Source organism: Ciconia boyciana, chromosome 11, assembly GCF_034638445.1.
Source record: "Ciconia boyciana chromosome 11, ASM3463844v1, whole genome shotgun sequence".
NCBI classification, from domain to species: Eukaryota; Metazoa; Chordata; class Aves; order Ciconiiformes; family Ciconiidae; genus Ciconia; species Ciconia boyciana.
Window position 1 is genome coordinate 22351337 of NC_132944.1, and position 13963 is coordinate 22365299.

At 66.5% G+C, this 13963-nt stretch overlaps 2 protein-coding genes across 5 annotated transcripts in view; both read right to left on the reverse strand.

The window, feature by feature from the left end:
* Positions 1 to 515: 515 nt before the first annotated feature.
* SLC26A6 (solute carrier family 26 member 6) lies at positions 516 to 5956 on the reverse strand. Its single transcript, XM_072875556.1, has 19 exons — positions 5814 to 5956; positions 5355 to 5494; positions 5146 to 5256; positions 4688 to 4863; positions 4426 to 4590; positions 4145 to 4297; positions 3890 to 3972; positions 3647 to 3794; positions 3426 to 3539; positions 3242 to 3319; positions 3017 to 3112; positions 2800 to 2906; positions 2642 to 2711; positions 2380 to 2472; positions 2172 to 2276; positions 1437 to 1622; positions 1256 to 1310; positions 862 to 983; positions 516 to 779 (listed from the first exon to the last, which is right to left on the reverse strand). Exons 1-19 carry the CDS (start codon positions 5939 to 5941, stop codon positions 756 to 758), a joined length of 2154 nt encoding a protein of 717 aa, XP_072731657.1. The 5' UTR covers positions 5942 to 5956; the 3' UTR covers positions 516 to 755.
* A 2975-nt stretch (positions 5957 to 8931) lies between these two features.
* Positions 8932 to 13963, reverse strand: part of CELSR3 (cadherin EGF LAG seven-pass G-type receptor 3) — a 35688-nt gene continuing 30656 nt past the window's right edge. For all 4 annotated transcript variants that reach the window (XM_072875553.1, XM_072875552.1, XM_072875555.1 and 1 more), the window contains 4 exons: positions 13702 to 13875; positions 13359 to 13559; positions 12101 to 13178; positions 8932 to 11365 (listed from right to left, as the gene is read on the reverse strand). In XM_072875553.1, coding sequence (XP_072731654.1) covers positions 11338 to 11365; positions 12101 to 13178; positions 13359 to 13559; positions 13702 to 13875 — 1481 coding nt within the window. In that variant the 3' untranslated portion in view covers positions 8932 to 11337. The remainder of the gene's footprint in view (positions 11366 to 12100; positions 13179 to 13358; positions 13560 to 13701; positions 13876 to 13963) is intronic.

Sequence of the window (13963 nt, forward strand, 5' to 3'; positions counted from 1 at the left end):
GCGCACGAGGGGGAGGTCCGCGCAGGCAGAGGGGGCGCATGCGCAAGCGGGTGCGGGTGCGCGGCGGCGCCCCCTGGTGGCGAGAGGGGGCGGCGGCGGGGGCGGGCGAAGCTCCCGGGGGTCGGGGGGTCCCGGGGGGTCCCAGGGGGTCCCGGGGCGTCCCGGGGGGTCCCGGGGGACGGGGGTCCCCGCCCGTACCGCTCCCTCGACCGCAGCCCGACGGGCCCGGAGCGGGTCAGGGGGGAAAGCGGCAGAAAGGGGCCAGAGGGAGCGGGGTGGCGGGGGCAGCCCGCCTGCAGGAAGGGCCAGGCTGGGGCCCGGGCCCCGCCGGGCAGTGCCCACCCGTGGCAGGGTGCAGCCTGAGGTCCCCTTTATTGAGGAAAGTGCATTAAAACGAAGCCCGAGAAATTCTACACGGTTTTATCTGCGACGCCAACCCGCTGCCGGGAGCAGGCTCCCCCCCCCCCCCCCCCGCTTCGGCCGGGTCTGGGGGCTCCTCCGCAGGCACCCTCCAAACCAGGCCGGGCCCGTGCAGGGGCTGAGCGGGGGGTCCCGGTGGGCACCCCGGCGTGGCGTCCCTGTGCTGGAGCGGGCGCGGGGCCCTCGGCCTGCTCCGGCGCAGGGGGAGCTCATGGCCGGCGCAGGGCCCCAGCTCTCAGAGTCCGGAGGGGCTGGCGGGGGCGTTGGTGCCGTTGGGCCGGCGAAGCCCCCGTCCCCTGCCCAGCTCCTCGGGGAGACGTCTTCCTCTCGCGGGGCTACATCCTGGTGCTGAGGTCCGCCTAAGGGAGACAGACGGGGAGGGGTCGGCTTGGCTGCCCCCTCCTCCATGGCAGCAGTGGAGACGGCGAGGCTGGCGCTTACCGCGGCCTGGCGCCGCTCCCCGCTGATGTGGACCACGGCATCGTGCACCGAGGGGAAGAAGCTGTGCTTGGTGATGGCCGAGCTGAAGAAGTTGCCCCGCTCCAGCTGGGCGAGGACGAGCACTGTGTGGAGGGAGACGCGTGTGAAGCTATGGCACCCGGCTGAGCCCACCGCCCCCCACCGCAGCGGCCTCAGGGGCGCTGGGGCCATCGCTGGGGCTGCCTCGCCGGGGGCTGCGGGGCTCGGACTGGATCCCTGGGACAACCTGCAGCACCCGTCCCCTGCGGAAACCCCGGGGATGGGGACACCACGGAGGGAGCCCCAGGCCAGCAGCTGTGTCCTGCAGGGGTGGGCATGCCCGGCAGGGGCGGATGGCTCTGCAGAGCCTCCTCACCCGGGCAGCCAGCAACGAAGACGTCCACTTCTATCTCATGGAAATCCCTGAAGATCTGCAAATGGCAGAAAACACATTTCGCCCGGGAAGAGGGACAGGCAGCGGCCATCAGGCCACCCCGCAGGGCCCTGGGGACACCCTCGGTGAGGCTGCCGGCCCGCCTGCTCCCCCGGCCCCTTACATTCTTCAGGATCTTGATGGAGACGGTGTCCATGAAGCTGACGGGGCTGAAGTCCAAGACGATGGCGTGGAAGCCGGGCTGGGGCAGCCCCAGGGTGCGCAGGGTGGGCTCGGGGGGCACGCTGCCCTCCGCCCCGCTCAGTTCGATCACCGCCACGCCCGGACCGTTAAGCCTGTCCTCCGCGTCCTGCGGGAGGGAAGGAGACCCGGCCTCACTGCCCGGGGCCGGCAGCCCCGCCGGGCAGGCAGCGTACCTCCCTCCGGCCGTGCCCTGCCCCATAGCGCAGCGGGGCCTGGCGAGGCTCTTTGGCTGCGCTGGGGCACGGGCAGCGGGCGGCCCCGGGAGCGGGCGCCTCGCTCACACCTTCACCCCGTTTTGGGCTCTGTCCGGATGTGTCGGGACCCACCCCTCTCCCCAGTGACGCTCTCCAGAGCCGGGCTCGGTCGCTGGCGCCAGGTCAGCCTTTGCTCTCGCTCTTAATTCTGATTAACTTGACAAATGGCTAATGACTCACTGGCTCCACCACCTAATCATTAACGGCCTGGCTTCGCCTGCTGACCTTGGGTGTGACACTGCGGCCCGGCTCTGCCCCGGTCCCTCTTCTCACCCGGTGGCCCCAGACTGAACGGGGGGCCATGGGCCACGGAGCCCGGCAAATGCGGGGCAGGAGGGCCGGGCCAGGCAGGGAGACGGTGCAGGGTGGCACCGGAGGGGTCCCCCACGGCGGGGAAGCACCTTTTTCCTCTTGGCCTTCTCCTTCTCCGCTTTCTTCTGCTGTTTCTTCAGCTTCTTGAGGGCCTTCTTCTTCTTCTCGATCAGGCGGTCCACATTGATGCCGCTCTGCAAAACAATGCAGTCCCGTGTCCCCGGGAGCCCCACCGCCACCCTGGTGCCGGCGGGTGGGGGGCACGGGGAGCACCGGGGGGGCTGGCGGCTCTCCTACCTTCTTCTTCAGGGTCTCAGCGTACAGCTCCACGTTGGCGAAATAGAGGGTGGAGGAGGAGCGGAAGATCTTCACACCGGGGACCTCCTGTGCCTGGGGGCAGATGGGGAGGGTGCTACCCCACGGATGGAGCCCCCTGCTCCCCTTCCTCCCCTCCCCAGAATGCCCCCCCGCTCCTTTCCCCTGCGAGCAGCCCCTGGGGGTGCTTCGAGCTGCCCCTTCCCTCGCAGGCGGCTTTTCTCCCACCCCCTGCTGCTCTTACCATCTGGTATTCGGCCACGTCCCTGTAGACATCGGTGTCGGCGATGCGCCCCAGGATGGAGTAGTGGGGGCTGCAGGGAGCAGAGCAAGGGGCTGAGGTCACCACAGGCTTCCCCTGCCCTTGGGACGCGGCCCCGGCCCCGGCCCCGGGGTACTCACAGCTGGGTGCGGAAGATGACGGTGAGCAGCCCGAAGGCCACTGCGGCCCCCAGGCCGATGTCCAAGTTCAGCAGGAGGGTGGCCACGAATGTCACAATCCAGACCATCTGGAGGGGGACACGGTCAGCTGCGGCACGGCCTCCTGCAAGCCTCAGGGATGGTGGAGAATCCCTCTCCAGCGACAAGAGCAAAGCCCTGGGGCCAGTCACCGCCTTACCAGGTCCACCCGGTTGGACTTCCAGAGCGTACGGAGGTCATTGAACTGCTTGAACATGCCCTTGAGGTTGATGATGATGATGGCAGCCAAGATGGCCTAGGAGAGAAGTCCCTGCAGCTATGAGGATGCTGAGGGCGGGTCTTGGCTGTTCCCCTGCCACACCGCCTTGCCATGGGGTAGGCACAGGGGTGGGATGCGGCGCGGAGGCTGTGGGACCAGACGTACCTTGGGCAGGTCCCGGAAGAGCTCGCCAATCTTCAGGATGGTCACCAGGATGACCAGGGATGCGATGACACCGGCTACCTGAGGGTAAGGCGAGCGGGAGGCGAGAGGTGAGCCCCCCGCCGCTCGCTGGGCTCCTTGCCCCCGGTCCAGCCCCACGGAGCGAGGCAGCGCTGCCCAGACCCACCTGGCTGTTGCCCCCTGTGCTCTCCTGCACCAGGCTCCGCGACATGGAGCAGCTGATGGCGAAACACTGGAAGAAGCCCCCCAGGAAGTTGCAGAAGCCCAGCGCGATCAGCTCCTGTGGGGAGAGAGCAGCGGTGGGGGAGCACCATGCCTTCCCCCAGCTGCAAGAAGCACGAGCTTGGTTTTCACCCGGGGAAGGGGCCCTGCGCATCGGAGCATCACCTGGTTGCTGTCCACTTTGTAGCCGTGCTTCAGGGCAAAGATCTTGCCCAGGGAGATGCAGATGGCGTAGCCCACCACGGCAATGGCGAAGGCGTTGCCCACCACCTGCCCAAAGTAGCTGACGTTAGGGACCACGGGCGGCTTCAACCTACAGCCAAGACAGGGAGACGGGGCTCAAAAGGGGGGTCCCGTGGGCGGCACGGTGCCCTGGCGCAGCCACCCTCACCGCCCGGCCCTGCTCACCCGCTGGGGATGTTGCCCACCACGGAGATGCCAAACTTGGCATTCAGGTTGACGCCGTAGGAGATGCCGGTGGAGATGATGATCTGGGGGAGGATGGCTGGAGTGAGGCAGGGCCTTCCTGCACAGGGACCATGGTGGAGGAGGAGGGGACGCACGCCCTGGAGCTGCACTCGCCAAGGCACCCCATCCCACCCCGAAGGGGATAGGGCTACCCATGGCTGCGTCCCCACAGGGAGCTGGGGCAGCTCTGGGTACCGTGATAAGCTCGATGGGGATGGGCATGGGCAGCTTGGCAGCGAACTTGTGGTTGAGCTCTTTCACGATGAAGATGGCCACCATGGCAATGATGGCCGTCACCAGGGTGCCCACGTTGGTCTCTGGCAGCTTCCGGCAGATCTCGATGAAGGTCTAGAGGACACAGGAGGAGGGAAGGGGTTCAGGAAAGCAGATGCGTCCCTGGCAGGTTTTTGGGGGCCTCTGTGTGCCCCACAGCTGAGCACCCGGGGGTCCCAGGGCAGCAGCAAACTCCCACTCACCTTGAACAGCGAGAGCGGCCCCGAGTACTCGCCCAGGGAGACCCCGAAGACGTTCTTGAGCTGGGAGACGAGGACATGCACGGAGGCAGCGGTGGTGTAGCCGCGCACCAGCGGGTCCGAGAGGTAGGTCACCACGAAGCCAAACTGCAGGAGGCCCAGGGCCACCTGGAAGGAGAGGTGGCAGGAGGAGTGCCCCGCAGCTCGCGGCCACGGGGCACCGTGGCTCCCCGTTCCCTGCCAGGCTGGGCTGGGGCCCCCTTACCTGGAAGATGCCCGTCAGAACAGTGATGGTGGCCACCAGCTCCACCCTGGCAGCATCGCGCCGTTCTTCATTGACTATCGTGATGTTGGAGCCGTTGACGGACTCCAGGAAGTTCTCGCTGGGCACCAGGGAGTCCGTCACGCTCCCGATCATGACAGAGATGACAGCAAAGGGGCCTGGGGACAGGCAGGGTGCGGGCGGGGAGGCCAAAGTCAGCACCAGGACCTCCCCGAGGTCCACAGGCACCCGTCCCCTTGGGCTGGGCTCAAAGTGCACCCGCCGTGCTTTGGCTCTGGTACGGCCAACCACCTTCTCGGTGGGGCAAATTAAAGGCAAGAAAGGTCCCTCCCTGCCCCAACCGTTGATGTGGCAATGCTGTGCCGTGGATGAAGGCTTGCCCCCCTCATCCTCGCTCCCTCCCCGCCATCCCTGTGGGAGCACGTGGTCCCTCAGCTCACCCACGGAGTTGTGCCTGGACGTCCCGAAGAAGAAGTAGAGGAAGACGGGGTAAAAGGAGGAATAGAGACCGGTGACGGGCGGCAGCCCGGCCAGCAGCGCGTAGGCGAGGCCTGGACACGGGGGAGCAGGGAGAACCGTCACAGATGGCCGAGCCCCGGCCCCCCCGCCTGCGGGGAGCCCCCAGCAGCCTGGGCAGGGCATTGCTCACCCTGGGGCAGGTGCATGATGCCCACGCTGAAGCCTGAGGCGATGTCCCCCAGGAGCCACTCCTTGACCGGGTAGCGGGGCAGCCAGCGCAGGAAGGGCAGGAATCGGAAGAGCAGGGACTTGGCAGTGGAGGCCGAGCATCTGGCGGGGAAGGGGCAAGAGCCGGGGCTGAGCACAAGCGTGGGGGCCTGGGGACATCAGCGGGGGTGGACGGGGCCCCATGGGAAGCGATGTGTCCCGTGGGACCCCCAGCTCCATCCACTGGAGCCATGTGTCTGTCCGGGGAGGAGGGCAGAGTGGGGACACGGGTGTTTGGGCTTGGGGGAACCAGCGCCCGGGTCTGTGCCGTGTCTACCGCAGGGACTGGGGCAGCCAGAGCCAGGCTCCCTGTGGCCGTGGGGCTGGGGCGCACGGTGCCCGGCGGGCTCCCGGCACACCCCTCCGGCCGGCATGGTCCTACCTGGTCTTGCGGAGGCAGCTGCGCAGCGAGGGCTCGGCGGGAGGTTTCCGCTGTGCCACCTCCTCCAGGTCAGCCTCGCTCAGCACCTTGTGGGGCGCCCGGTGGCTCAGTGCCATCTCTGCTGCCATGGCCACCCGGGCCTCCCACGTGCCAGCCCGCTGCGGGGAGACGAGGGACAGCTCAGCCGCGTCCCCACGGCCGGGAGCACCCGGCACCCCACCCACCCTGCAGCCCCTCCCGCAGCCCCGCTCGCCCCGCAGAGCCATCCCATCCTGGCCAGGCGTGCCGGATCGGCCCCGAGGCCAGGGGTGAGCTGAGTTTTGGGAGTCCTGAAGCAGCGGCGGCAGCTCGCACCAGAGCGGGCAGGTGGCCGGGGTGTGGGCAGGGAGGGAGCCGAGGCCTCGGCAATCGGCACTGCCTGCTCCTGCCCCATGCCAGTCCCGTCTGCCCCACCGGGGTGCGCGGGTGGGGGCTGCCAGCAGAGCTGCGCCGGGGGGGGTTCCCCTCCGTCTGCCCACGCAGAACCCCCCCTCGGTGCCAACCACCCCTCTCCTCCACGTACCGCTGCGCAGCCACGGCAGCGGGCTACCACAGCCACCGAGCAAAGCCCCAGCCACCCCACAGCCCCGTCCGCAGACTTTGTCCCTTTACACATGAGGGGAGCAGGAATGTCAACCCTGGCGAGTGTCACGGGCTCGTCACCTCTCTGCCAGCGCCCTCCCCAGCCCCCTGTGCCGCAGAGCAGGCTGAGCCCATGGGCAGGGAGGAGCGGGGCTGGGATGGGGGTCTCTCCCTTTGCGGGGCCGGGATGGTGGGACCGAGGCGTCTCCGTACGGATCGGCAGCCTGGCCTTGCTCAGGGCTCAAGCTGAAAGGTGCCACTGTCCCACCAGGCTCACCCGGCTGGTGGCCCCAGCCGGTCCCGAGATGCTCACCCGCTTGCCACTCATGGGGTGCCTGGGGCTGTGCCAGCCCGAGACCCCGCTTTGCCCCCAGCCCTCCTACCTGCTGTGCCCAAGCCGGTCGGGTGGTGCCAGCCGGGCGCACGCTCTGCTCCCTCTTATTAATACCTGCCCATGATCTTTGAGACACCGCTCCCTGCCTCCTGCCCTCCCCTCCTGCCCTGCCGGGGAGCTGCCTGCTGCGCGGCACCGCGGTGCCCTGTGGTGCTGGGTGCTGCGGCTGTGGCAGGCCCAGGGCTGTCACTGCTGTCCCCAGAGCCATCCCATCCTGGGGACTGTCTTGGCCAGTCTCAGCCACTGGCCCACAGCTGTGCTCGGGGTGCCGCCGTGCCCCAGCGCCCGTGCCAGGTGCTGGCGTCTTCTTGCCGCTGGGCACATCCTGGTGCCAACCTCCTGCCGAGAGCTGCCAGCGCTCACCTCCCCGGGGCACTGCTCGGGGTCTCGCCATCACCCTCCTGTGCTCCCACAGGTGTCCCCCCCGCTGCCCCCCGTCCCGGAGAAGGAGCTGTGCCCGGGGCAAGGAGGGTTACCCGCAGCCTCCAGCCGTGCTATCCGGGGCGTTTTCCGTGGGGCTCCGGGCCCTGCTTACCTGCTGGAACCGGGTGAGCTGTGCCCTGTGGACTGCCCCACTCTACCCCAGTGTGCAGACCCAGCCGTTATCTTGTTCCAAAGGTCCCCAGCAGGCATGGGAGCCCTGCTGAACCCATCACACCTTCCTGGGCTCCACAACAATCTGGTACCGCCACTGGTTTTGGAGCATTTCTGATTCACGCTTGGCCCAGGCCCACAAGGACACAGCAGTGGAAACGCAGGCACCCATGGGCTGGGTGACTGGTGCCAGGGTGCAGGGTGACATGGCTGGGCAGGGCAGGGCAGGCACCGGGGAGTCCCGGGTGCCCTGGGTGGTGGGAAGGGGATGGCACGTGGCATGAGCGGCGACACCCAGGACTGTGCCCTCCGGCGTCGGAGAGACTCGTTCCCATCCCGGCTGGCTGAGTGGGGACAGCCTGTGGCCACCCCGGCTCTCCCTGCGGTGGGTCCCGGGTCCCGCAGCAGCCACACGTGGACTCGCTCGGCTGCCTTTGGGGCTGAGCCTGCTCCCCTCAGCCTCCGCCGCATCCCAGCCCCACGCCGTCCCACCCCCATGCCCATCAGTCCCACCACGGCCAGCTAGCGGCACGCCGATGCCGGCACAGGCACCCGCCCGCAGCCGCTGCAACCCCGTCGTTTATCTGCTCACCTGGCACAGGGCTCCTACCTGGTAGCAACTGATAGCGCCGGGTGCCATTTACTGCCTCCTTATCGCTGCTCCCGGCCCCCACCCTGTGCCACCGCTTCCTGCGCCCCAGCCTCCAGCCCCCCACCCGTGCCCCGGCTGCTCTGCCCATGGCTCCCCCTCAGCCACCCCAGCCCCCCGCCAGCCCTCCCCGGCCCCCCGCTCCCAGGCCAGCCTCGGGAAGGGCTGCGGGGCAGGACCGCAGCTCCCGGCACCGCCAACGTGGGACTCCCCGGGGGCCGCTGTGAGCCCTGACCCCGGTGCCCAGGGACGGCCCCGGGCTGGGTCAGGCGCGGGCCAGCGCTAAGGAGGGAGCCCGTGAGGGAGCGAGGGTCCGCGCTCGGTGATGATGACGCTTGCTCGGGGTGCCGGGGATCGATACTGCCCTTTGCTCACCTGCTCTTTCTCCTCCACAGCAAGAAAGGGAAGGACGGAGGGCACTGGGATTGCGCTCGGCCTCTCCTCCTCCTCCCACTTCCCTCTCCTTCCCCGCAGCCCGGATCGGCCCCGCTGAGGTGACGCTGCCTTTGGACGGTGGACGTCCTCCCCTTGGCCTCGCCCAGGCTGCTGGCCGGGGTGCCAGCTGCCGCCAGGGTAACCACAGCTAACCACAGCCAGGGCCAGGGCCGGGGCCGCTGGGCACTGCCGCGGCCGACCCCATCTCTGGGTGAACGGGCCTGGACGCAGCCAAGTTCAAGCAGCCGGCAGCACCCGAAGTCTCTGTCACCCGGTCACCTCGCCCCGGGCCGCAGCGACTCCCCTCAGCCCAGCTGCGAGCTCCTGCCCAAGCCCCCTCCCAGCATCGCCTCGAGCCGAGGCGCTGCGCCCGCAGCCCCAGCCCCGGATCCCGAGCGCGGGGAGAGACAGCAGAGAGGCCAGCACCATTTTATAGACTTTTATTTCCAAATCTGGCGCTTCCATGATACACTTTCACATAGCCGGGGGCGGCGTGGGCATCTCCCTGCTCCCTGCCCACAGAATTGGGAGACGGAGAGAGGAAAAAAAACCAAACCAAACCAACCAAACCCCCCAAAGGAACAAACCCAAACCCAAATCCAAGGAGGATGCTCCCCAGAGCCCAGTCCACAGCACTACAATCAGGGACCGAGCCACAGACTGACTCCTGCTTCTTGACCGGCCCAGCTCTGCGGGGACAGCCACCGGCTCTGCAGGGACTGCCACCAGCTCTGCTGCTCTCTTCTTTTTTGGCACTTGTCACTTGCTCTCCGCTTCGCACCAACGCAAAGCACCCTCACGCCCAACCTGGCGGAAAAGCGGACCCTACGGCACGGCAGGGACAGGACACGGGTACCCACCGGGGTGCCGAGGGGGGTCACACGGCGCTGGCCGAGGCACAGCCCAGGGCTCCGGTGCTGCGCAGCCAGAGAGAAACATGTAAACGAATTTGTCGGCGAAGGCGAAGACGGGCGGCGCGGAGGGGCCCGGCTGTTCCCAGCGCACGGGGCTGGCAGGCTTTCCCTCCGCGCACCGGTCCCAAATGGCATGTAAACATGGCAGCAGGCCCTTCCCTCCCCATCCCTGGGAGAAGGGCAGCAGCGAGCCTGCCTGTTGGGGCAGTGCTGGGGGCAGGCAGCCCCCGCCAGGCCCACGGCTCCCCCGTCACCCAGCCCCTCTGTCCCCTCCACCTCCTCCCTGCTGACTCGGGGACAGAGGCAGAGGGACAGCGGCACAAGCCCTCTCCTGTAAACACGTCAGGCTGGGCTGCAGTAAGAAGCTGCAGCAGCGTGGTAGTAAGGCAGTAAGGAGTGTGCTGTCACACAGCCCCGAGAGCACCGCGGGGACAGCCGGGCAGAGGCACCAGGCTTGGCAGGTGACAAGGACCGTGCCGGCCCCCCGAGCCGGCTGCCCCTGGCCCAAGGCTGGGGTAGGCACAGAGGAGCGTCGCCTCGCGGCAGGGCCAGTGGGAGCCCCGGGGCCAGGCCCCCGGCCAAGCAGAGAAACCATCAGGGCGGCCTGTATTTCCAGAGAGGGCAAAGTGCTGTTTATCTCCGTCTCCCAAAATCCAGGCCACGCTGAGCTGGGGTCCTCTGCCAGCCAGAGCGCGCAGGGACGTGTGCGTGCGTACGCAGAGCCCGCAGGGAACCAGCTAGATACAACTTTTGTGGGCAATGCTGGACCCCGAGACTGGAGCCACATCGTGTTCCTGCGGATGCTAATCCTCCCCGGGGTGAGCACCGGCTCTGGGAGAGCCTAGCCTGCTGCTGAGCAGGGCTGGGCTCATCCAGCTCCTTGCCCGGACCCACAACCCAACAGAGGCTTGCTCTGTAACACAGTTAAAGAGCACAACACGGGGGGTAAAAGCAGAGCGCTCGTGTGCTGAGCAGAGGAAACCAGCGCTTACAGGAGTGGGACCATCCTGGTACAGGACGGGACTGAACAGCAAAGCTTGTTTCCTCCCCCCGTGCGTCCCTAGCGCCAAATTTGCTGCCCCATTCGCTTGTCTTCTCGCTGGCACGCAGCCCCGGCTCACGGAGAGGGGGCAGCCCCGAGGGGGGGTCCCATGGGAGGGCAGAGGGGGGCCTGGCCGCGGGGCCAGCACGGCTGCAGGGGGCCGAGGGACGCCAGGCAGGAGGACGGTGCCGAGACACGCAGGGAGCTGCACGGTGGGAGGGCGAGAGGGGCAGCGGGGCCAGCTGCCCTGCAACGGGGATGGGACGGAGCGGCGCTGGCAAAGCCACGAGGGCTGCCTGGCGCTGTCCCTGCAGCCCACCGGGATCACGGTCCCTGGTACCCCCAGGGAAGCCGGCAAAGGGCTGTTGGTGAGACAAATGCTCCAGGTCCTGGGAACAGACCATCCGCAAAAATAACCATAGAAATTTCTCTTCTCTCTGATTACAAAGATACAAAAAGGTAGAAAACCCTCCCCCGCCCCCACGTCTCGGGCTCCATTTCCATCCCCCTGCCCCTGCCCACCCTCCGCGCACACGCACACCCCCCCTGCGTACAAACGGGTCGCAGAGGAAGAGCTCGGCCCCGGGGGGTCGGAGAAGCCACCCTCGCCCGAGCAGGCTCCTGCCGTACCCGTCGTGCCGGGCAGGCGGCGGGGAGCACGGCGGGGGCTGAGAGCCCAGAGGCTCCCGGCGGTGGGTGGTGCGGGCTGCCGGCCCCTCAGCCCGGAGGGCAGGGGAAGGCAGGGGCGGTTTTGGGCCTCTGACCACCATCAGTTCTGGCCCCTGCCCCCTGGGGACACCAAACCTCAGCTGGCAGTGCCTGGCTAGGCGAAGGGCCCTGCTTCTTCTGTCTCTCTTGTGGACAGCTTCGGCCCCTCAGGAATGGCCCTCGTTTCTCGTTATTCTTCTCGGAGGAAAGAAAAACAGCGTTAAGCCGGTGGCATCTCCCCTGAGCTCCAGCTGCCTCCCCCAGCTATGCCAGATGGGGACAGGGCAGAAACCCACTCCGCTGTCAGGGCAGGAACAACTGTCTCCAAGTCCCTGAGTTCAGGGAAGAGGAAAGGAGGGATGGGATGGGATGGGATGGGATGGGATGGGATGGGATGGGATGGGATGGGAGCAGTACCAGCAGGGAGCAGAGCTGGAGGGAAAGAAATGACAGACTGGGACAGGGTCCCTCAGGAGAAACATGGCTGGGGCAGGCAGGGCTCCTGAAGGACTTGGGCCCCCTCCTCCTCTCCAGCTGGCCTGGCCCTTGCACACGTCCGCTCGTTGGGACTTAGAGCCGGCACTGAGCAAGGGGAGCAGCCATGAGGCCAGCCTGGCTGCACACAGCATCCTCCCTGAGCCCCCACAGGCCACAAGCGAGGGCCATGGCTTCTGGCAGAGCGAGCAGACTCAGATACACCGAGCTCCTGGTCGTGCTGCACTGCAAGCACCCGGAGCTGTTGCACCTGAGGGTTGCCCCTGCCCGGTCACTATTCAGGACCAGGAGACATCTGCCACTCACCCTGGGGGCTCACCCTTACGCAGCCCTCTCCCCCCACACCAAACCAAACCCCTTCGGGAAGAAGCCAGGCAGGTGGACGATGCACAAGACCAGCTGAACGAGGCCTGGCTGAGGAAGGGACACACTTACTCTGAGTCTGGCGACAGCTCCGAAATGCTGTGGGAGGTGGCGGAGCGAGGCGTCGAGGGGCACATCGCGGAGGGCGTCGAGGTCTGCACGGCAGAAGGGGTGGCGGTGGTCTGGGGGCCTGAAGGCGTGCTGGAAGATTGCACCGAGGACAGGACGGAGGAGTTAAAAGAAGCAAGGATGGAAGAAAGGATATCTAACTGTTCAGTGGAAGGATGTCGGCTGGGAACGGCCTCCAGGTTCTCTCTAGAAGGCTGTCTCCTTGACAGCGGCTCTAGGCTTTCCCTAGACAGCTGCCTCCTAGAGAGACTCCCCAGGTTGTCCTGCGAGGGATGCTTGCTAGGCACTGTGTCCAGAGGCTCTCTGGAATTAGATCTTCTGGAGAGAAAGTCCAGCTGCTCCCTTGAAGTTTGTCTAGCCGATGCTAGCTGGTCCCTTGAAGGCTGTCTTCTAGAAAGCAAATCCAATTGTTCTCGAGAAGTATCTCGACTTGGCAACGTGTCTATTCGGTCTCTGGACACTTGCCTACTTGGCAACGTATTTAGCCACTCTCTAGAGACCTCTCTTACTGGCCCACAGTCTAGCTGCTCTCTTGACCCAAATCTGCAGGGTAAAGTGTCAAGGTGGTCTCTGGAGCCCTGCCTCCGGGGCAGCGTGTTCCCAGGATCTCTGTGACTGGGCCTAGGAGCCAGTAGATCCAAGTTCTCCCTAGACCCGTGTCTGCTTGGGATACTTTCCAGGTGTTCCGTAGACCCATGCCTGCTGGGGATAGTGTCCAGCTCCTCCCTGGACCCGTGCCGGCTGGGCACGGCTTCCAAGCACTCTCCTGAGTTGTGTCTGCTCAGCTGCTCGCGGGACATCTGTCTCCTCATCAGCATGTCAAGCTGCTCCCGTGACGAGTACCGGCTGGCTGGCTGTGACAGACTGCCCGCCCCAGAGTAGATCCTGCCGTAGGAGGCAGCAGGGACAGCCCTGTGACCCAACGTGGAGGTCTTGTACCACGTCAGCTCGTTGGTCATCCTGCCGACGGATGGCAAGCCTTGGAGAGTCGGAGGGTACTGGAGGCGGTTCTTCAAAATCCCTGCACCGGACAGAAAGAGAAGTCAAATCTTTGCACAACAGTGAAAAGAGCGCGAAAGCTGGGGGAGAAAAGCCATATCTCCCCAAGGACACGACAAGATGGATCTGACGCTGAGCCTTCAGGGCCACGTCAACCTGAGACAGGCCAGGCCACCCTTGCCTGCTTGCTCCAGGCCGTTACCTTTTCTTTGCCGTTGGGTCTGGGTGAGGGAGTTCTCGTCCCCACTGGTCAAGGCCAGGTCCGGCTGATTATTGTTGGCCGCATCCTTGTTGATGTCGAACCCCAGCTTCCGCTCGGAGCCCCACTTCTGCAGAGAGCAGGGGTGAACCTCACACTCGCCCAGAGCCGGCCAGTACGACATGAGGTCGTTGCCATCCACGTCTGGCGAAGGACACAGCAAAACAGGCCCCGGGGAAGAGGGAGAGAGTATTTCTGTGAGCAGCAATCGAAGCCATCACAAGACACGGCCTGGCCCCCAGGGACCCCAGCTCACCCTTTCCCCTGCCAGAGCCCCGGGACTTGCCTTTGGGAGTGGTGTTGGCGGGGTTAGTGAGGAGGCGTTCGCTGTGTGCCGCCCGCTTGAACTGCCGCTGGAAGCGGCCCCGCAGGCGCACGTTCTCCTCGCTCTCCGAGGATGGGATGGAGAGGCTGCGCTCTTCGTCCAGAGACAGGTCGCTGTCCGAGTCCGAGTCCTGGTCTGTTAGGGACACAGCGTGTGTTGGGGAGACATTTGGAACGAAGGTGGGGGAGGCTTTTCAGCCCAAATGGGGAAGGACAGCCTCGTG

What these genes read in the sequence shown, in the direction of transcription:
- SLC26A6 (XM_072875556.1), bottom strand. Translation starts at nt 5,941, where the DNA reads ATGGCAGCAGAGATGGCACTGAGCCACCGGGCGCCCCACAAGGTGCTG. An exon ending in TTCTGACGGGCATCTTCCAG is followed by an intron (nt 4,591 to 4,687) that starts GTAAGGGGGCCC and finishes CTCTCCTTCCAG; the next exon opens with GTGGCCCTGGGCCTCCTGCA. An exon ending in GCACAGGGGGCAACAGCCAG is followed by an intron (nt 3,320 to 3,425) that starts GTGGGTCTGGGC and finishes CCTTACCCTCAG; the next exon opens with GTAGCCGGTGTCATCGCATC.